Source organism: Mirounga leonina, unplaced genomic scaffold, assembly GCF_011800145.1.
Source record: "Mirounga leonina isolate KUSES-001 unplaced genomic scaffold, KU_Mleo_1.0 Mir_376, whole genome shotgun sequence".
NCBI lineage: Eukaryota > Metazoa > Chordata > Mammalia > Carnivora > Phocidae > Mirounga > Mirounga leonina.
In genome coordinates, this window is record NW_023270718.1 from 4,800,693 (window position 1) to 4,821,343 (window position 20,651).

The 20,651-nt window shown below is 49.4% G+C and overlaps 1 protein-coding gene across 3 annotated transcripts in view; it reads left to right on the forward strand.

Annotated features, from left to right (window-relative positions):
* TRPM4 (transient receptor potential cation channel subfamily M member 4) overlaps window positions 1–20,651 on the forward strand; it is a 37,076-nt gene that overhangs the window by 7,613 nt on the left and 8,812 nt on the right. Inside the window, exons 7-17 of one of the 3 annotated variants that reach the window (XM_034986962.1) lie at window positions 2,234–2,295; window positions 2,437–2,628; window positions 2,922–3,021; window positions 6,820–6,932; window positions 7,204–7,545; window positions 7,706–7,840; window positions 12,526–12,670; window positions 12,831–12,976; window positions 14,589–14,701; window positions 15,070–15,147; window positions 19,096–19,527. In XM_034986962.1, coding sequence (XP_034842853.1) covers window positions 2,234–2,295; window positions 2,437–2,628; window positions 2,922–3,021; window positions 6,820–6,932; window positions 7,204–7,545; window positions 7,706–7,840; window positions 12,526–12,670; window positions 12,831–12,976; window positions 14,589–14,701; window positions 15,070–15,147; window positions 19,096–19,527 — 1,858 coding nt within the window. The remainder of the gene's footprint in view (window positions 1–2,233; window positions 2,296–2,436; window positions 2,629–2,921; window positions 3,022–6,819; window positions 6,933–7,203; window positions 7,546–7,705; window positions 7,841–12,525; window positions 12,671–12,830; window positions 12,977–14,588; window positions 14,702–15,069; window positions 15,148–19,095; window positions 19,528–20,651) is intronic. The other 2 variants (XM_034986963.1, XM_034986964.1) reach the window with 2 other exon arrangements.

Genomic DNA, 20,651 nt, shown 5'->3' on the forward strand with positions numbered 1-20,651 from the left:
GGGGGGGGGGGGGGGGGGGGGGGGGGGGGGGGGGGGGAGGGGTTCTGACCGCGCCTCTGCTGCCTGTGAACGGCATCCTACACCATCTGCACGTTCTTGACTCTGCCTTGCTGTAGTTGACATTATTTCTGTGAGATTCACCCCTATCATTGCACTAGTTATGGTCTGTAAGTAACCCATGGGTCAAAAAAAGAAAAAAAAAAAAAAAGGCCAGAAAATATTTTGAACTGGATGGTAAGAAATATAGGACCTGTGAGCACTTTGGAATGGAGCTAAAGCGGTATCTAGAGGGAAATTTGTAGATTTAAATGCATATATCAAAAAATGGAAAAAAGGCTGAAAGTCCATGATTTAAGCCTCCAATTAAAAACAAAACAAAACAAAAAACCAGAAGGGCGCCTGGCTGGCTCAGTCAGTAGAGCATGTGACTCTTGATCTCCGGGTTGTGAGTTCAAGCCCCACATGGGGTGTAGAGATTACTTAAAAAAATAAAATCTTAAAAAGAAAAGAAAGAGGGGCGCCTGGGTGGCTCAGTCAGTTAAGCTTCTGCCTTTGGCTCAGCTCATGATCTCAGGGTCCTGGGATTGAGCCCCGCATCTGACTCCCTGCTCGGCGGGGAGTCTGCTTCTCCCTCTCCCTCTGCCCCTCCCCCCACTTGTGGTCTGTCTGTCTCTGTCAAATGCTCTCCCTCTCTCTCAAATCAATATATTTTTTTAAAAAAGAAAGAAAAAAGGGAAGACACCTCCAAACTCCTCTACCTGCCCTCTTTCCCCAAGCTGCATTGAATTTATATGTCACTTTCTTTCTTTCTTTTTTTAAATTTTATTTATTTATTTGAGAGAGAGAGAGAAAGCATGTACATAGGGAGAGTGAGAGGGAGAAGCAGACTTCCCGCCAAGCAGGGAGCCCAATGCGGGACTCGATCCCAAGACCCTGAGATCATGACCTGAGCCGAAGGCAGACGCTTAAGCGACTGAGCCACCCGGCGTCCCTATATGTCACTTTCTGATAGGTTAACGTGGTATTTGTTTTTCCATTTATTCAAGCCTGGTCCTTAAGTAAGGTTTGTCAATTTCCTCATAAAAATCTCATACCTTTCTGGATGAATTAATTCCCAGGTAATTTGTCATTTTTATGAAAACATGGATAATCTAGTTTGGAGAAAAGTTTTTTATTTTTGTGTTTTGTTTTTTTTTTTTTGTATCGGTTCTCTTACCAGATTCTTATTAATATTTATTTATTTTGAGTGGAGTCTCCAATTTTCTGAGAATCTAAGTCATGTTTTCTTCCAATAGATACCTTTGTCTCTTCCAGCTTAAAAAAAAATACTAGTTTGCATTCCAATTTTACTTTCTTTCATCATTACATTAGGTCAAAACTCCTGGATGAGTGTCAATAGAAGTAATGTTGTCTTGTTTGTTACTTTACTGGGAATAGAATTAGTAGAAAACTATCTTACATGATTTTGCTTTTAGGCTTTGGAAACATTTTTATTGTATTTAGATAGTTCTTTCTTTCTTTCTTTCTTTTTCTTTCTTTCATTTAAAGATTTTATTTATTTGTTTTTGAGAGAGAGAAAAAGCAGGAGCAGGGAGAGGGGTGAGGGGCCGAGGGAGAAGCAGGCTCCCTGCTGAGCCTCAGGGCACCCGATACGGGGCTCGACGCGGGGGCTTGATGCGGGGCTTGATGTGGGGCTTGATCCCAGGGCCCTGGGATCTTGACCTGAGCCGAAGGCATATGCTTAACCAACTGAGCCACCCAGGTGCCCTCTTTCTTTGATTTTATTTTTAAGAAATCTTTGGGCCCAACGTGGGGCCCAAACTCACAACCCTGATCCAGAGTCACATGCTCTACCAACTGAGCCAGCCAGGTGCCCCTAGGTAGTCCTTTCTAGTCCTTATGTCCTTCATTTCTGTTTAAACTTCCATCCTTTCCTGGCTCCTGGGCTGTTAGGCAATTACAGGAGTGACTCATGCCATAAATACCTGCTTCATTTGGGAGCCTAGGAGTCCAGGCCCCCAGCCCCTTCCTTCCCTGGGAAGTCAAGTATTACTATCTTCAAAATCTGATCCTTCCTAACCTGCTCAAAGATATGACAATTCCCGTGAGCCATAGGACACAGGATTAGGCAGAAGCCAAGTTTGTCCCAGGGACTCATAGGAAATATGGTTCTTTCCCATCTCTGGCAAAGGCTGATGGGAGGTGACCAAGCCCCTGGCTCTCTTCTCCCCAGGGACTGGAATTGACATCCCTGTCCTCCTCCTCTTGATCGATGGTGATGAGAAAATGTTGAAGGTATAGGGTTTAAGTGGGGAGGTGGCTGGGAGCCCTGACTCCTGGCTCCTGAGTCTCAGGGGAGGACAGGGCTGGGGATCTGGACTCCAGGTGGGATGAACACTTGCCTTCCCTGATCTGACTGCCCCTTTTATCCTGTAGCAGGTAGAGAATGCCACCCAGGCTCAGCTCCCCTGCCTCCTGGTGGCTGGGTCCGGGGGAGCTGCAGACTGCCTGGCAGAGATCCTGGAAGACACTCTGGCTCCAGGGAGAGGGGGGAGCAGGCAAAGTGAAGCGCGGGATCGGATTAAGCGTTTCTTCCCCAAAGGGGACCCTGAGGTTCTGCAGGCCCAGGTATGACATTGGGGGCCCAACTCTGAATCCTGAGATGGGAGGGAGCTGGGGACCCGGGTCCCTGGGTCTTGAGAGATGAGGATGCTGAGGTCTTGGAGTCCTGGATCCCAGGGAAGAGGAGAATGGAGGCCCAGATTCATGGATTTGAGGGAGGAGAGGCCTGGGGGCCCAGACTCCCAGGTTCTGGGAGTCGAGGGTGCTGGGCATCTAGACTACTAGGTCCTGGAGGGAATGGTTTCCTGTGACTCTGCAGACAGAGTTGGGCTTAGGGTGTGGAATTCGGTATTCTGCAGGTGGAGAGGATCATGACCCGGAAGGAGCTGCTGACAGTCTATTCATCTGAGGATGGCCCTGAGGAATTTGAGACCATTGTTTTGAAGGCCCTTGTCAAGGGTAAGCCGACCCCAAATTCTCCTCCTTTCTCAGCTCAACTTTGGACACCTTTCTTGGTCTGGGCACTTTATCCATCCTCTCTAAAGTTGGGCTCCTTTTTATCTCTTTTCTTTTTCTTATTCCCCTTGGCAGTGTTTCTTGGGGCTTTGCATGGTGCTGTTTGGACAGTTTTCCCAAGATACTTTCATTATGTTCCAACATTGTTTTCTTTCTGTTGGATTCATGCATGCATGCATCCATCCATCTGTACATTGATCTTTCCATCTACCCATTATTCCATTCATCCTTCATTCTTCCATCCATCCAATCATCCATTCATCTTGCCTTCCACCCATCCTTCTACCTGTCCATCCACATATCTATGGACAGTTCCATTCACTCATTCTTCCTTCCATCCATCTTTGATCCATCCATCCATCCGTCGTCCATCCATCCATCCTTCCATCTATCTACCCACTCGCCCTGTCTTCCTTTCCTGCATAGCTCCAATACGTTTTAAGCGCTGAGGGGTAGGGGAGTCAGAGATGAACCAGAGCACCATCTCCCATTGAGGAACTCCTGATATTTTACTACAGGAATGGATGATGAAAACCAAGGTAGGGAGCAGAATGGCCACCTGGTAGAGGCTAGGGATGGGGATCATGTATTCATTCAATAACATCATCCTAGGCTCCAGAGACTAAAGCAGACCCATTTCTTGCTCTGAAGGACCGCAGATCCTACCAGAGTTTTTTGGACACAACCTTAAGTAAAATTGAAGACCAAAGCGTTGGGGGGGAAACCACTGTCAGTAAAGAGACAAGGAGGGGGTGCTATTTAAATGGGTCTTGAAGAGCTAGTAGAATCTGGACTTAGTGAGATGGGGAGATAGGATAAATAAATGGTAAGGAGGATTCCTAGAACTCTGTGGGGATGAGGGTGGGGAGAGTAGTTTTGGTGTCAGAAGTTTTACAGGGAAAACACCCACTTGGGTAAAAACTCCCAAGAGGCATAGTGTCAGTCCCAGGTCCCCACCCCAATTGTATCCAGCATGTTCTGTGGTGTGACAGAAAGAGCAATTACTTTTGACTTTGGAGTCAGATGAAGCTGAATTGGAATACCAATTTGGCCCCTCCCTTTCTGTGTGACCTTGACAAAGAGACTTCCCCCACTCTGAGCCTTAGTTTCTTTCTCTGAAAAGTGGAGATGATATCTTGCAGGAGTGTTGCGAGCCTCAGGGACAGCTTATGAACAGTGCCTGGTCTCCAAGGATGGGCCAATAAATGGGAGCTCTTTTTTTTTTTTTTTTTTTAATTAAGTAGGCTCCCCGGAGTGGAGCCCAACATGGGACCTAAACTCATGACCCTGAGATCAAGGCGTGAGCTGAGATCAAGAGTCGGATGTTTAACCGACTGAGCCACCCAGGCACGCAGGGAGCTGTTCTTAATAAAATTCCATTTCCTGTGGGGACACATCCCGTAAACAGCAGCGAATGGCAGTCAGTGAGCAAATCTGCTTCACTTCACAGAAGTTAATGCACCAGCCTCTTGGGAGAAAACAGGGCGGCTATGGAATGGGTGGTTTGCAGGGATGGTGTCGTCAGTCTGTTGCTGCAGAAGTGGAAGCGATCCGCTCTGCTGGGGACATTGGAGCCGGCTGGGCGGGCTCAGTGATAGCAGAGTTGAATGGATGAGGTTTCAGCAGGTGAGGAAGAAAGCGGGGAGGAGATGCATGCTCCTTAAGAGTGTGGCATGAGCCCAGGCACTGTGCCGAGCATTTGGCAGACATTTTGTCCATGATCCTCCATTCCTGCTTGCAGGGGGTGTGGGGCTGGGCAGAGAGGGTCGGAGGGCTAGAGGGATGGGACTTAGGGATTGATGAGCTGGGGGATGTGAAGGAAAGGGAGCGGCAGGGACAGCACAGGGACGGGGGGAGGGTCTGCCTCGTTGCCTGGGTGGACAAAGGAGCCATCCCTGAGATACAGAACCCAGGGAAGGTCGGTTCTGGGGAAAGATGCTGAGCTCCATATGGGACATGGTGAGCGTGATGGATGGGGGGCGTCCAGGTGATAAATGGGGAGATGTGTTAAGGCAGCATAGCAAGCGAGATATTATAATTTTTTTTCTTGTCTTGAAACTGTGAGGAAAGTCGGGGAGGTCTATAGAATCTTAGAAAAGCCCACTGTGAATTTGCTTCTGGGTTTTGAAAAGAAATATAGGGGCGCCTGGGTAGCTCAGTCGGTTGAGCGTCCGACTCTTGATTTCAGCTCAGGTCTTGATCTCAGGGTAGTGAGTTCAAGCCCTGTGTTGGGTTCCATGTCCAGCATGGAGCCTACTTATAAAATATGTATATAAAGTTATGTGGTCCTAGGCATGTGACTGCCTCTCTCTCGACCTTTTCCCTCAACCACTGGCCTTCGAGGTTCCCCACAGTTCTTACCGTTAACAATGCTGCGGAGTGGGTACCATGATTATTCCCATTTTATTTTATTTTATTTATTTATTTTTTTAAAGATTTTATTTATTTATTCATTAGAGACAGAGAGAGAGGCAGAGGGAGAAGCAGGCTCCCAAGGAGCAGGGAGCCCGATGCGGGACTCGACCCCAGGACCCTGAGATCATGACCTGAGCCGAAGGCAGACGCTTAACCATCTGAGCCACCCAGGCGCCCCGATTATTCCCATTTTATAGATGAGGGAACAGAGACTCGAAAGGCCGGGGCTTTCCTGAAGAGACTCCACTGGTATTGGTGGAGCTGGGATTGGAACCCAGATCCGCCTGCCTCAGAGCCCATTGTTCACCTGCACTCCACTAGATTGCCTAGTCCCACCACTCCAGTTTCCAGAACAACCAAAATGGCCCTCCTTAGTTTTGGAAATCCACGTGAAGCAAGTGGACACAGAAGGAAAAATGGCACAAGTGGTCTGGACACCAGCGGTGTCTAGACTTTGCTCGGCTTCTCCTTGGAACCTTCTCTGGATGCTTCAGATTTTTCTGGCCCCTCGTTGACCGTACATGTTTGGATCCGTTAATTGTTGTGTCAAAGTTTTAAAGGCCTTTGCTCTCCCTCGTTCTTTTTAATGACCTCCAGGGCCTTCCGGAGCCCCTCTGCTGTTCGGAGTTTTTTCCCATCTCATTTTCTGCTGCTCATTTTTATTTCTCTGTCTTCTCACAAATACACTTATGTTTCCAGGAAATCAGAGTGACTCACATTTGCCGTCCCTTGCTGTGTTTGCCTGCACGCAGACCTTGGCTCAGGCCGCTCCTGCTGCCTTGGAAGTTTCTTTTCTCATCTTAGATGCACACCTCCAAATCCTGCCCATCTTTCAAAGCCCTACCTCCATGCCCGTCCTCTAGGAGGCCCCCTTGGATCACTCCACACCTCTGTGAGTGTAGCCTCCCCTAATCACATTCTGTGCCCACCTCCGAGGGCACCAATCCCTTGGAAGGTAGTTGCGTGGTTTCTGGACACATTTCTCTGGAAGGATCTCCTTCAAGGCAGGGGCTGCATCCAGTTTCTTTCTCCGTCCCTCCCATTGCCTGGTCCATAATGTACGTCAGTAAATGTGAAATGGATACCTGATTGCCTTTCTTCTTCTTGAGGACTCTAGAACGCTGGTCTGCCCTCTGCCCTGAGCTTAATAACCTTATGCTTGCAATAGCCTGACTTCTTAAAGACCCCAGACGCTACCCAACAACACCCCCTTTATATGGGGTTTAAATGTCCCGTATCTCGCATTGAAGCAAAACAGACGTTCATCTGAAATTCCTACCCCCCCCACCCCCGACTTTTCACGCACTGTCCCTCTCACTCTTTCAGCTTGTGGGAGCTCGGAAGCTTCAGCTTACCTGGATGAGCTGCGTTTGGCTGTGGCTTGGAACCGCGTGGACATTGCGCAGAGTGAACTCTTCCGGGGGGACATTGAATGGCGGGTGAGGGGGCAGGACCGGGCGGGCTGTGGATCCTGACAAGGGGGATGCACTCTCCTCCCTGCCTGACTTCTTCCACATCTGGCTTGGTCTTGCATTATTGTCCAGCCTTCTCTTAATTGTCCATCTCTTCCCATCTTGTTTCCCCTCTCCCCATCCGTCCATTCACCCACCCACCCAGTGACCCGTCACTCCTAGCTCTGTACCCCATCTCTTGTCCTTCACGTCCGACGTCACCTGGCCTTCTGTCTCTGTGCTCATCTCTTCCTGCCAGTCCGTCCACCTGGAAGCCTCCCTCATGGACGCCCTCCTGAATGACCGGCCTGAGTTCGTGCGCTTGCTCATCTCCCATGGCCTCAGTGTGGGCCACTTCCTGACCCCGACGCGCCTGACCCAGCTTTACAGCGCCGCGCCCTCCAACTCGCTCATCCGCAGCCTTTTGGATCAGGCGTCCCACGGTGCAGGCACCAAAAGCCCAGTCCTTAAAGCCTCTGCGGAGCCCCGACCCCCTGACGTGGGGCAGGTGCTGCGGCTGCTGCTGGGGGAGACGTGCGCGCCGAGGTACAGCGCTGGGGGCGCCAGGGATCCCCACCAGGGAGAAGCCTGCAGGGAGAGCGTAAGGACTAGGCCCGCGAGCCTGGGGGTGGGAGGACGGATCTGGGGGCAGGCCTGGGAACAGGGTGTGCGCCCAGACGGGGTGGGGTGGGGAGGGAGCTGATGGTTGGGGCGGAGTCAGGAAGGGGCCAGTCCTCACCACCCCCTCAACTCGCCTGCAGGTGGGTCTGCTCTCGAACAGGGCCCACTCTGATCTCATGCTGGACACCATCCTCGGGCAGGCCCCCTGGAGTGACCTGCTCCTCTGGGCGCTGCTCCTGAACAGAGCTCAGATGGCCTTGTACTTCTGGGAGATGGTGAGTGCTGGTTTGGTCTCTGAATCTACTTTCTTCTACATCCCTGTCCTTTATCCCTACTGGACCCCAGTGCCTGAGCAGTAAGAGTCCCTGACCTCTGACGTCCCTCCGACCCCCACCCCGGCCTCCGTTCCTCTGACGTCACTCCGACCCCCACCCCAGTCTCCGTTCCTGATCTGTGACTCCATGCTGCTTCTCCTTCCCATCCCCCAATATCATGCAGTTCTCCTAACTCGTGTCTTCCGTTAGCAATGTATACTGGGTACTTTCCCTCGTTCATACATGAGAACCAGTCTCATTCTTTCGGAATGGTTACCTGTATGAGGAAGTTAGACGTTATCCTGCAACTGATGGGGAGTCATTTAAACATAGTTACACTTGTACACTAGAGGCAAGGACATGAGCTAAGAAGGTAGATCTGGAGGCCTCCAGGCAGCCAAGATCGGGGCCTGGACTAAACACCTGGGATGGAGGTGTTGAGACATATTTGGGAAGTTTGAGAAGAAAAAAAAGTCATAGGATTTGAATAGGATCTAAGATACAACCTATTTTTATGCCATAAAAATATCTTGACATGGGGCCGCCTGGGTGGCTCAGCGTCTGCCTTCGGCTCAGGTCATGATCCCAAGGTCCTGGGATCGAGCCCCTGGAGAAGCCCCTGCTTCTCCCTCCGCCTGCTCTTGCACTCTCTCTCTCCCTCTCAAATAAATAAATAAAATCTTAAAAAAAAAAAAGAAAAGAAAAGAAATATCTTGACAGGACTTCTTCCTCCTTGGGTTGTTTTTAGCCCCTCAAGTCATGGGTTAAATATAGATTATTTTTCATCGAGACAAAATTCATATAACAGAAAATTCACCATTTAAACCACTTAATATTGCACAACTTAGTAGTCTTTAGCACACTCACAGTGTTGTGCAAACTCTGTCTAGTTCCAGAACATTTTCATCATCCCAAAAGGAAACCTTGTACCCATTTAGCACTCACTCCCCATTCCCTCCTTCCCCAGCCCCTGGCAATGACTAATCTGCCCCCCGTCCCTATGGACTTGCCTATTCTGGATGTTGTGGCCCTTTGCACTTAATTTCTTATGCTTAACATAGTGTTTTCATGGGTCATCCAAGTTGTAGCATGTATCTGTGCTTCATTCCATTTTGTTACTAAATCATATTCCATTGTATCGATATGCCAAGCTTTGTCTATCCATTCATCTCTTGGTGTCACATGGGTTGTGTGGACTTTCTGGCTATTGTGAATAATAGTGCTATGACCATTGGTGTACAAATATGTGTTTGAGTCCCCGCTTTCAGTTGTTTTGAGTACACAGCGAGGAATGGAATTGCTGGATCATGTAACAATTTTAGGTTTAAGTTGTTGAGGAACTGCCATACTGTTTTCCACAGTGGCCACACCATTTTACATTCTCACCAGCAATGCACAAGGGTTCCAGTTTCTCCACATCTCCACCAACACTTGTTATTTTCTGTTTGTTTGTTTTTTATAATTGCCATCCTAATGTGGTTTTTATCTGTGTTTCCTTAATGATTGGTAACATGGAGCACCTTTTCATGTACTTATTGACCATCTGTATATCTTTCAATAAATGTCTGTTTAGGTCCTTTGCCCTTTTTTTTTTTTTTTTGGAGAGAGAGTGAGTAAGTGGGGAGGGGCCGAGGGAGAGGGAGAGAAAGAATCTTAAGCGGGTTCCACACCCAGCAACTCGGGGCTTGATCTCATGACCCTGAGATCATGACCTGAGCTGAAATCAAGAGCCAGACGCTTAACCGACTGAACTACCAAGGTGCCGCAAAAGTTCTTCTTCCTTTTTTTTTTTTTTTTTTTTAAGAGAGGGAGAAGGGGGTTACAGAGGGAAAGGGGAGAGAATCTTAAGCAGGCTCCACACCCATCATGGAGCCCAACGAGGGGCTTGATCTCACAATCCTGAGATCACGACCTGAGCAGAAATCAAGAGTCAGACACTTAACTGACTGAGCCATCCAGGTGCCTCCCTTTGCCCATTTTTAAAATTGGTTTGTCTTGTTTTTTGTGGTTGAATTGTATGAGTTCTTTATATGCTCTGGATATTGATGCCTTATCAGGTATGTGATTTGCAGATCTTTTCTCCCTTGCTGTGGGTTGTCTTTTCACTCAGTTCATAGTGCCCTTTGATTCATGAAAGTTTTAAATTTTGATCAAGTCCAATTTGTCTTTCTTTGTTTTTGCTTTTGGTGTCACATCTAAGTAACCATCACCAAATCCAAGGTCATGAAGTTTTATTCCTATGTTATCTTCTGAGGGTTTTATAGTTTTATAATTATATATAATTATTTAATCCTACCTGTTCATCTTATTGAGATTTCCCTGTGTGTGATGCATCACTTCTCTTTTGCTGATTTCAAGATTTTCTGTTTTTGGCTTTCGACAATTTGATTATAATGTTTTGCAATGTGAATCTCTTTGAATTTATCCTGCTTCCATTTCTTTGCTGTTGGATGTGCAGATTCATGTCTCTCATCAAAATCTGGGGAGTTTTAGTACCCCAAACTTGAAATACCTTTATATATATCTCAAAATATTCTTTAAGTCTCGAAATATTCTTTTCTAGCCCTTTCTCGCTGTCCTCTTCCTTTGGGACTCCTATTATGCATATATTGGTATGGTTGATGGTGCCCCACAGGTCTCTTAGGGTCTGTGTATTTTTCTTTATTCTTGTTTCTTTCTGCACCCCAAACCGGATAATCTCAATTGATCTATTTTCAAGTTCGTGCGTACTTTCTTCTGCTTCCTCAAAGCTGCTGTTGAGCCCTTCTAGTGAATTTTTCATTTCAGTTATTGCACTTTTTAGCTCCAGAATTTCTACCTGGTTCCTTTTTTTAAATTTGTCTCTTTATTCCTATTCTTTGTTTAGTAAGACATCCTTCTCCTGGCTTTCTTTCATTTTCGTCCATGATTGCCTTTAGCTCTTTGAGCATATGTAAAGCATCAATTTAAAGTCTTTGTGTAGTAAGTCCAATGTCTGAGCTTCCACAGAGACAGTTTCTATTGATTTCTTTTTTTTTTTCTCTCTTTCTTTCTTTCTTCTGTTCTTTCATTATTATTAATTTCTTTTCTTCCTGGGAATATGCCATTCTTGTTTCTTTGCAAGCCTCATAGTTTTTTGTTGAAAACTGGACAGTTTGAATATTATAATGTGGCAACTCTGGAAACCAGCTTACCCCCTTCCTCCAGGATTTGTTGTTGCTTGTTGTGGTTTATTGGTGGTAGTGTTTGTTTAGTGACTTTTCTAAGCTATTTGTGTAAAGGCTGTGTTCTTTGTCATGTGTGGCCACTGAAGTCCCTGTTCTGTTAGCTTAGTGGCCAGCTAGTGACTCATCAGAGAATTCCTTAAATGCCCGGGTTGGATAGGGAGAGCAAACGCCCCTGGCTTGCAGATTGGCTCTGTGTTGGATCTGCATTTCACTACTTAGGCAGGCTGTTTACAATTTTGCCTTAGCCTTCACTTCCTGCTTTTGCTGAGGTGAGAGGTCAGCAAGAGGTGAAAGCTTAGGGTTTTCTTTGGTCTTTTCTGAGCCTGCACCCAGTCTTGGTCATGCATGTAGCCTTCTAGTTTCCCTGATACATGTAGGAGCTTTTCAAACCCCTTATTCCTCAGAGTATCTCCTTCCTCAGCCACTTCCCTCCTCAGCTATTCAGTTTTTGCTTAACCCTGACTGTTACTCTCTCTTCAGGCAGCTGAGCCTAATACATTTGTCTTTATTTTATTTATTTATTTTTTAAAGATTTATTTATTTATTTGAGAGAGCGAGAATGAGAGAGAGAGAGAGAGAGTACATGAGAGGGGGGAGGGTTAGAAGGAGAAGCAGGCTCCCCGCCGAGCAGGGAGCCCGATACGGGACTCGATCCAGGGACTCCAGGATCATGACCTGAGCTGAAGGCAGTCGCTTAACCAACTGAGCCACTCAGGCGCCCCTACATTTGTCTTTAAATGCTTTCAAACACCACCCCCCGGGGAGCCATTTCTGCTTGGGGAGAGCCCCAAGAACAGTGAAACAAAGGCAAACCCTTGAGCTGTTCCTTCAGGGACATCTAAGTCCACACACACAACCACAATTATTTACGAGTAAGATCTGAATTGCCCCCTCTGGTACCAAGGAATGTGGGCTGTTGCCTTCCAGGCTGCCCTTGAGCTGGGGAGTTGACAGTGGTAGTTCAAATGTCACAGTGCTCTTTTGCTGAAACTTGGGGTTTTCTTTCTTCGTTGAGCCTTCTCCTATTTGTTGTAAGTTTTATATTCGGTTCTGGAACTCTGAGAAAGTTGACTCTGACAGCTTTTGCCAGCTTATCTGTTGCTTTTGTGGAGAGACAGAGTTTTGAAATTCTCTACTCTGCTATTTTAGGTGACAACTCCAGCTGCTTCTTGACCTGTCTATAACCTCTGATGTCATTCTAACTCTGACCCAGCCCTTGGTCCCTGAACGACCTGACTTTTGACATTTTCACCTGATGACCAGCAGCTTCTTCCAGATTCATCTACAAACACTACCTCATCCTTGGCCTCTGATGACCCTGGTTCATTTCTGACTTCTGGTTCTGTCCCTTTCCCTTGACCACAGGCTTGCCCCCTCTCCGCACCCCCTTCTGTGAACCTCTCTGAACTCTATCCCTGACCCCCCTCTCTGCCTCTCCAGGGCTCTAATGCTGTAGCCTCAGCTCTTGGGGCTTGTTTGCTACTCCGAGTGCTGGCACGCCTGGAGTCTGAGGCTGAGGAGGCAGCACGGAGGAAGGACCTGGCGGCCAAGTTTGAGGGTCTGGGTGCTGGTGAGCAAGGCACGGGTATGTGGGGGTGGGGGGACAGGGAGCTGCCCTGTAGGGGGTTGTGCGTCTCCCCACTCCTCTCCCAACCCTGCGCCTTCCCCTTCGGTCCCCTCATCTTTCCGCTCACACCATCTCCTCCCTCCCTTTCTTCCCTCCCACATAAACCTCCCGCCCCCAGACCTTTTCGGTGAATGCTACCGCAGTAGCGAGGAACGGGCCGCTCGCCTGCTGGTCCGTCGCTGCCCGCTCTGGGGGGATGCCACCTGTCTCCAGCTTGCCATGCAGGCTGATGCCCGTGCCTTCTTTGCCCAGGATGGGGTACAGGTGAGCATCTGAGGCGCCAACAGCCCACACAGTTCCCACCTGGAAGCTTTGGGAAGTATGGAGGATAAGGCCCTGCCATTGTGGGCAGTGGATGGTCTTGACCAGCCTCCCCTCCCCGCAGGAGACCACCCGTCCTCCAGAAACTCTCTCCCAGAAGCGCTGCGCTTCCCATAAGACGCCCCACCCCTTGCCACAGCAAAGCCCACCCTCCTAAGAAGTTCTAGTCCTGAACAGAAATTCCTGGTGATGATAGGAAGTCCCCATCTGTCACACAAGAAGTCCTCCCCTCACCCGCAGGAAATCCCATGTCTCCCAAAGGAAGCCCTACGTCATCTACAGGAAGTCCTTCCCACTTCCTTAAGGGGTTCTCAGTTCTAGGTCTCAATGATTAGAATGACCTCACCGAACAATTTTACCTAGTGTTTTGGGCATAGACAAACTGGCTTAGGAAGCCCCCCCACTTCCATAGGAAATCCTCTCCTTTGGGAAGCCCTTCTTTTTTTTTTTTTTTTTTAAAGATTTTATTTATTTTTCAACAGAGAGAGGGAGAGACAGTGAGAGAGGGAACACAAGCAGGGGGAGTGGGAGAGGGAGAAGCAGGCTTCCCGCGGAGCAGGCAGCCCGATGCGGGGCTCGATCCCAGGACTCTGGGATCCTGACCTGAGCCGAAGGCAGACGCTTAACGACTGAGCCACCCAGGCGCCCCTGGGAAGCCCTTCTTGCCCCATGTCTCTCCCAGCATGTCTGTCCTGACATTTAAAATTTTTTTCTCAGTATCCTTAATGTAAATCTGACAAGGGCGTGACGACTGTCTGGCTCAGTGAGTTACAGCACGCGACTCTTGATCTCAGGGTTCAAGTCCCACACTGGGTGTAAAGCTTAGTTAAAAAAATAATAAAAACGTTTGACGGGCTCAGAGAGTCCCACCCTCAGTACAGGAAGTCTGCTTACCCCAGCAGGAAGTCCCATCCTCACTTGTCAGAATGATTTGGCTGGCATTTCAAGTAATTACCCAGAGCTCTTTGCTTTGAACAGTGGTTAAACTCATGGATTCCAGCTTGGGCCTCTTCCTTAACCTCCCGGTGCCCCGTCTGTGAAAAGGGGGAAAATGTTATTACCTGTTCTGGGAGTGTGGTGAGGGTTAAGTGGGCTAATCAACGTAAAGTGCTTAGCCTGGTATCTAGCATGTTGTGTTAATCAATGTTGGCTGCTTAACTCTACCAGCTAAAACCTGGGACAGGTCATCCTCACCTTTTTTTTTTTTTTTTAATTTATTTTTTATTTATTTGAGTGAGAGAGAATGAGAGATAGCACGAGAGGTAAGAGGGTCAGAGGGAGAAGCAGACTCCCTGCCGGGCAGGGAGCCCGATGCGGGACTCGATCCTGGGACTCCAGGATCATGACCTGAGCCGAAGGCAGTCGCTTAACCGACTGAGCCACCCAGGCGCCCCCTCCTCACCTTTGACCTCCTTCCCCCTCACCCCCAATAGTTTCAGTTGCCGTATTGAGCACCTGCTGTGCATGCTGCAGTTGTGGCCCAGCTCTTGCCTGGGGTCTTTAGAAAGGGTCTGTGGGGGAGATTCAGGCTCCTAATCCTCCTCACACCCCACAGTCTCTGCTGACACAGAAGTGGTGGGGGGAGATGGACAGCACCACTCCCATCTGGGCCCTGGTTCTCGCCTTCTTTTGCCCCCCACTCATCTATACCGACCTCATCACCTTCAGGTCAGTCCCCTGGGGTTAGGTTGGTAGGAGGGGGTTGCTCAGTTTCTCCTTCCTGCTCCCTTCTGGCTGCCTTCCTACTTGGTCTGTCCAGGGCTTCCCCTCCGTTTGCTCTCTTTCCCCCTCCCCCAGGCTGAGGGCGTGTCTGGGAGGTGAGCTTTTGTGGGGGCTCTCTGCAGTGTCTCTGGGGAGCAGTTCCTCTGCCCTCTGGCCATGGCGCTGGGGGAAGGTCTCTTTGGGGTGGCTCTGGAAAATGCTTCACTGTCTCCCTGCCATGCCTGTGGGTGAAGAAGTTTGGGTCTCTTTCTGAAGAATTCCTCTTCCACTCGCCCCTGCTCCCATTCCTCACTCCGTGCTTTCCTCCATGCCAGGAAGTCAGAGGAGGAGTCCATGCAGAAGGACCTGGCATTTGACATGGATCGAGGCGTCAATGGGGAAGGCCCTGCTGGGTGAGTGGAGCCCCCCACCATGTGAGGTGGGACACCCTGGGCAGCTTGAGGAGCACCAGGCGCTGGGAGCAAAGCCAGAGGGGAGGAGTGGAGCTTCAGGGGGTGATGGCTTCATGAAATCACTGAAGATACCAAGGAAGTTTCCCAAATGCCAAGCTCGAGGCTTGGGTCAAGGTTTGGTTCTGCCACCAGGGGGTTCCTCACAGGAAACCACTTGACTTCGTGCTACACATACTTCCATCTCGATGTAGCAAATGGAATCGGGTGGATTTGGTTCATTTAGGGATCTTTCATCTTTTTTTTTTTTTTTTCTGACTCCAAGGGCCTTTGCTCTTAAATCTCTATGCTGGGGTACCCAGGCCTAAGCAAATAGTCTATCAAACTTCTGATAATGCCACCGAGTGGAGGTACCGAGGGACTTGGCTGTGAGTCGAACAGACCTGGGTTCAAATCTTGACTTTGACCTTAGAAGTGACTTCACCCCAAGCCTCAGTTTTCTTTTCAGTAAAATGAACATATGTGGAAGGTTGTGCCTGTGTTAGGTTAGGTTGGGCAATGCTGCATAAGAAAGCACCTAGGGGCGCCTGGGTGGTGCAGTTGGTTGAGTGTCTGACTCTTGGTTTCGGCTCAGATCGTGATCTCAGGGTCGTGAGATCGAGCCCCACATCGGGCTCTGCGCTCAGCGCAGAGTCTGCTTGCGATTCTCTCTCTCCCTCTGCCCCTCCCACTTGTGCACTCTCTCTCTCTAAAATAGGTAAATAAATCTTTAAAAAAAAGAGAGAGAAAAAGAAAACATCCTACACTCTCAGTGACTGTCAACAACGAAGGCTTACTTCTCCCGCTCCATTTTTGGCTTGTCTGTGTCTTGGCTCCAGTATGGTTTCCACTGTGGGATGAGTGAGCACCTCCTAGCTGAGGTGTTGCTGGTCTCATAGCAGAGGGAAAAGAGAAATGGCCAACCAGGAACTGGCCCTTACAGCCTCCGTGTGGGAGAAACACACGTCACTTGTGCCCACATTTCATTGACAAAAGTGAGGCATAGGGTAGTTCCTCAGCTCCTAATCCTTCCACTGAGAGGGAACCAAAATACTCCGTGCAGAGTAATACGGTGTGCCCCAGGGCCTGGGGGGAGCCGCGGGGGGGACTCCTGGAGATAACGTACAGAATGCATCAGAGTGTCGGCACATAGGAAGTAGTCAATTAATGGAGTGTATTATTGCTCCTGCTGTTATTGATCCATGTCTCATTTATTTTGTTGAATGGTGGGTGCAGGCATCAGGGTCTAAATTGCTGGTAACAGAGAAAGAGAGGAAGAGGCCCACATTTATGTTCATCTTTGTACCCTCCATCTCTACTTTAGGCACTTAGGTGAGAAAAAGGAGGGCCCTGGCCTCCAACATCCCAGAAGAAAAATGTTTCTGGTAACTGTTAGAAACATGATCAGAGGGCGCCTGGGTGGCTCCGTTGGTGAAGCGACTGCCTTAGGCTCTGGTCATGATCCTGGAGTCCCGGGATCGAGTCCCGCATCGGGCTCCCTGCTCGGCGGGGAGTCTGCTTCTCCCTCTGACCCTTCCCCCTCTCATGTGCTCTCTCTCATTCTCTCTCTCTCAAATAAATAAATAAAATCTTAAAAAAAAAAAAAAAGAAACATGATCAGAAGCCAGAAGTCTGTAAGACCCACTACATACCTCAAGGAGCAGTCGAATTGAAATATAGATATATGCATACATATTTTTCTGAGACAATGCACAATGAATACAATGTATTTGTCAAGATAGAAAACTAAGAAAAAAAATTGGGACCACTGAAAACGGTTGGCTGGAAGTCCCCAGTGTCAGGATCAGGAACGATGTCCTTGCCCAGGGAGTTCCCAACTTTTGCACCATGACGATGACAGTGACATTAGCTGATGCCACAGAACACTTACAGAGGGTAGCCAGTGCGCTGAGTCCTTCCGAAAATCAGTTTATTTTCTCAACAACCCAATGCAGTAGGGTCTATTATCATCCCCATTTCACAGTTGCAATCACCGAGGCACTAAGTCACTTGCCTCAGCTCATGTGATTTGTAGGTGGTAGAGCTGGGATTTGAACCCAGATCTTCTTGTTCCCGAAGCTGTGGAGAGCCACCTCCATGGTGAGCTTTGTAAAAGGACAGATTCCTGGATTCTCCCCCAGGGAGGCTCAGGACGGGCCCAGGAATCTGTGCGGCCTGGTTGTGCCTGATTCAAGATGGCGGATGGTGGGGAGCATTGTGACCACACTTTTTTTTTTTTTTTTAAGATTTTATTTATTTATTTGACAGAGACAGAGACAGCGAGAGCAGGAACACAAGCAGGGGGAGTGGGAGAGGGAGAAGCAGGCCTCCCGCCGAGCAGGGAGCCCGATGCGGGGCTCGATCCCAGGACCCTGGGACCATGACCTGAGCCGAAGGCAGTCGCTTAACCAACTGAGCCACCCAGGCGCCCGTGACCACACATTTTTGTTCCCAGGGCCCCACAGAGGGTGAGATGCAAAATACCAAGTCTGTTTTCCCTCGACATTAGGGAACTTCCTGTCCTCTCTGCATTGTACTTTCTTTAGCTTTTATAATTCTTTCCTCTTCTTGAGAACAGCTTTACTGAGAGAAAATCCACATATCATTCAGTTCACCCATTTAAGGTGTTACAATTCAGTGGTTTTTGGTACATTCACAGAATTGTGCACTTGTCACCACAATCAATCTTAAAACATTTTTGTCACCACAATAAGAAACTCTGTACCCCTTAATGGTCACTCTGTATTCCTCCCTTCCCCCAGCCCTCGGCGGCCAATAATTGGCTTTCCGTCTCAAAGAATTTCCCTATTCCTGACGTTTTGTATGAATGGAGTCATATGCTTTGTGGCCTTCTATGATTGGTCTCATTAACTTAGCGTCTTGTTTTCAAGGTTCCTCCAAGTGGTAGCTCGCATCAGGGCTCCATTCCTTTTTAGTGCTAGATAGTATTCTGTTGTATGGATGGACCACATTTGATTTATCCATGGATCAGTTGATGCACATTTGGGTTGTTTCCACTTTGGGGTTATTTTCTTTCTGCTTGGTTTATAAAAAGAAGATGCCTCTCCAAGCCAGTTTATTTTTCCTGTTAGCTTGTTGAGTTTATTTGTATTATTCATTTTGGCATTTCTGGTTTGAGGTCAGAATGAAGAGTCAGGATGAAATTGGGACAGAGGGTCAGAACTTGGACAAGAAGGGTCAGAGGTAGGAGCGGACCAAGGTCAGAATTCAGAAACCAAATACGGCTGTTTGCTCTGAGATCAGATATGAGGAACACTGGGCTGGACAATCTGACATCAGACTTTCTGGGTCAGAAGTTAATATTCAGGCACCGGGCTGTCAAACCTGGGGAGCTGAGGTCATGAAAGTGAGGGGGTCAGACATCAGGTAGATGGTCCAAGGTCAGACAGAGTCAGGGGTTGTGAAGGTGAAAGAAGAGGGACCTGAAGTTAGAAGTCAGACCAGGGTCAGAGGGTGGAGAAGGTCAGAGGCGGAAGGTCAGCAGTCTTTTTTTTTTTTTTAAGATTTTATTTATTTATTTGAGAGAGAGAGAATGGGAGACAGAGAGCATGAGAAGGAGGAGGGTCAGAGGGAGAAGCAGACTCCCCGCCGAGCAGGGAGCCGGACGCGGGACTCGATCCCGGGACTCCAGGATCATGACCTGAGCCGAAGGCAGTCGCCCAACCAACTGAGCCACCCAGGCGCCCGGAAGGTCAGCAGTCTTGAGGGTAGATCTCAGAGGTCAGAGGTTAGGTACAGGGGTCAAAAGTCAAGGGGATGGTAGACAGGGGACTTGGTTTCAGGTCAAGCAGGGTTAGAGGTCAGCTGTGAATGGCGAGAGGTCTTGATGACGGTGAAGAGGGGCTCAGAGGTCAGGCTGAGCCCTCCTCCCTTCCCCCTTTACCCCCCCAGGCTGGCAGAGCCCCCCGAGAAGACGGCCGTGCGGGCGCTGGGGCGGCCCCCACGCCGGGGCTGCTGCGGCCGGTGCTCCCCACGCCTGCGCCGCTGGCCCCAGTTCTGGGGGGCGCCGGTGACCGCCTTCATGGGCAACGTGGTCAGCTACCTCCTCTTCCTGCTGGTGTTCGCCCGGGTGCTGCTCCTCGACTTCCAGCCCGAGGCGCCCAGTGCCCTGGAGCTGCTGCTCTACTTCTGGGTCTTCACCCTGCTCTGCGAGGAGCTCCGGCAGGGCCTGGGCGGCGGCTGGAGCAGCCTGACCACCCGCGGCCCCGGGCCCGGCCCCCAGCGGGCCCCGCTGCGCCACCGGCTGAGCCTCTACCTCGCCGACACCTGGAACCAGTGCGACCTGCTGGCCCTCACCTGCTTCCTCCTGGGCGTCGGCTGCCGGTGAGTGTCCCTGCTGCCTGCCACTCCGCGCCTCTCTGCTGGGCTGCAGCCAACCCCGCTTTTCCCGGAAACACGCACGAAGGCCCCTTCTTGGTCGAAAGCGCCGCCTCCAGGTGGCCCCCAAGCGGTTCGCTCACACCTGGGTATCTGGCTTTAGGGACGGCCGGACTAGGGCAAGGGCCTCGCTGTGTTTCTAGATCTGCAGGTCGGGCGGGCTTTTCTCTGCTCCCCCAGACCTGGCCCTGCGGCTGCACGGGAAGCCCCGCTGGACTCAGTCTTCCCCCAGACAGGGGCCAGGCCCGGGGGTGGGCGCCCCCTCGCCCCAGCCTCCAGGACTCCCCTCTTCCCTCCAGTCCATCCCCACAAGACTCTTTTTACTCTCAGAGCTGTCCTGCCCCTGCCTGCTTCCCCGGGCTGCCCAGCGCCCCTGGACCGGGTCCTGGGGGCGCTGCCCGGTGGAGACCTGCCCAGCTCTGCAGGCCTGCGTCCCCATTCCTTTCCCTTTTCTTCATCCAGGCTCCCGCCCCTCCGGGCAGCTTGCAGTTCCTTCCTCACAGCGAGTAATTATAATGATCCGTGTAATTATTTTTTTACCAGAATTTTTACCAGTACAGATAAGCTCTTATCAAGGAATGGTTTTCATTTCTGCAAATTTCCTCAATCAGTTTTATCTGCAGGGCAGTTAAACACATTTCAGTTTCAGTTTCTGAAATTATTTCAACTTCGTTAATTATTATTTGGGGTAAGTCGTACAACAAATATTTGGCTCATCATTGGTGTTGTATTGAATGGACCTGAATTTTGCCAAAATCTAGGGTCTGTGTTTGTGAATTTTATGTTGGGGCTTTTATGTCATTCGGGTCCAGTTTTCCTGGGTCAAATTTTATAGATTTAAATTTTTTTTTAAGATTAAAAAAAATTTTTTTTTTAAGATTTTATTTATTTACTTGACAGAGAGAGACACAGCGAGAGAGGGAACACAAGCAGGGGGAGTAGGAGGAGAAGCAGGCTTTCTGCAGAGCAGGGAGCCTGATGTGGGGCTCGATCCCAGGACCCTGAGATCATGACCTGAGCCGAAGTCAGACGCTTAACGACTGAGCCACCCAGGCGCCCCTAAAAAATTT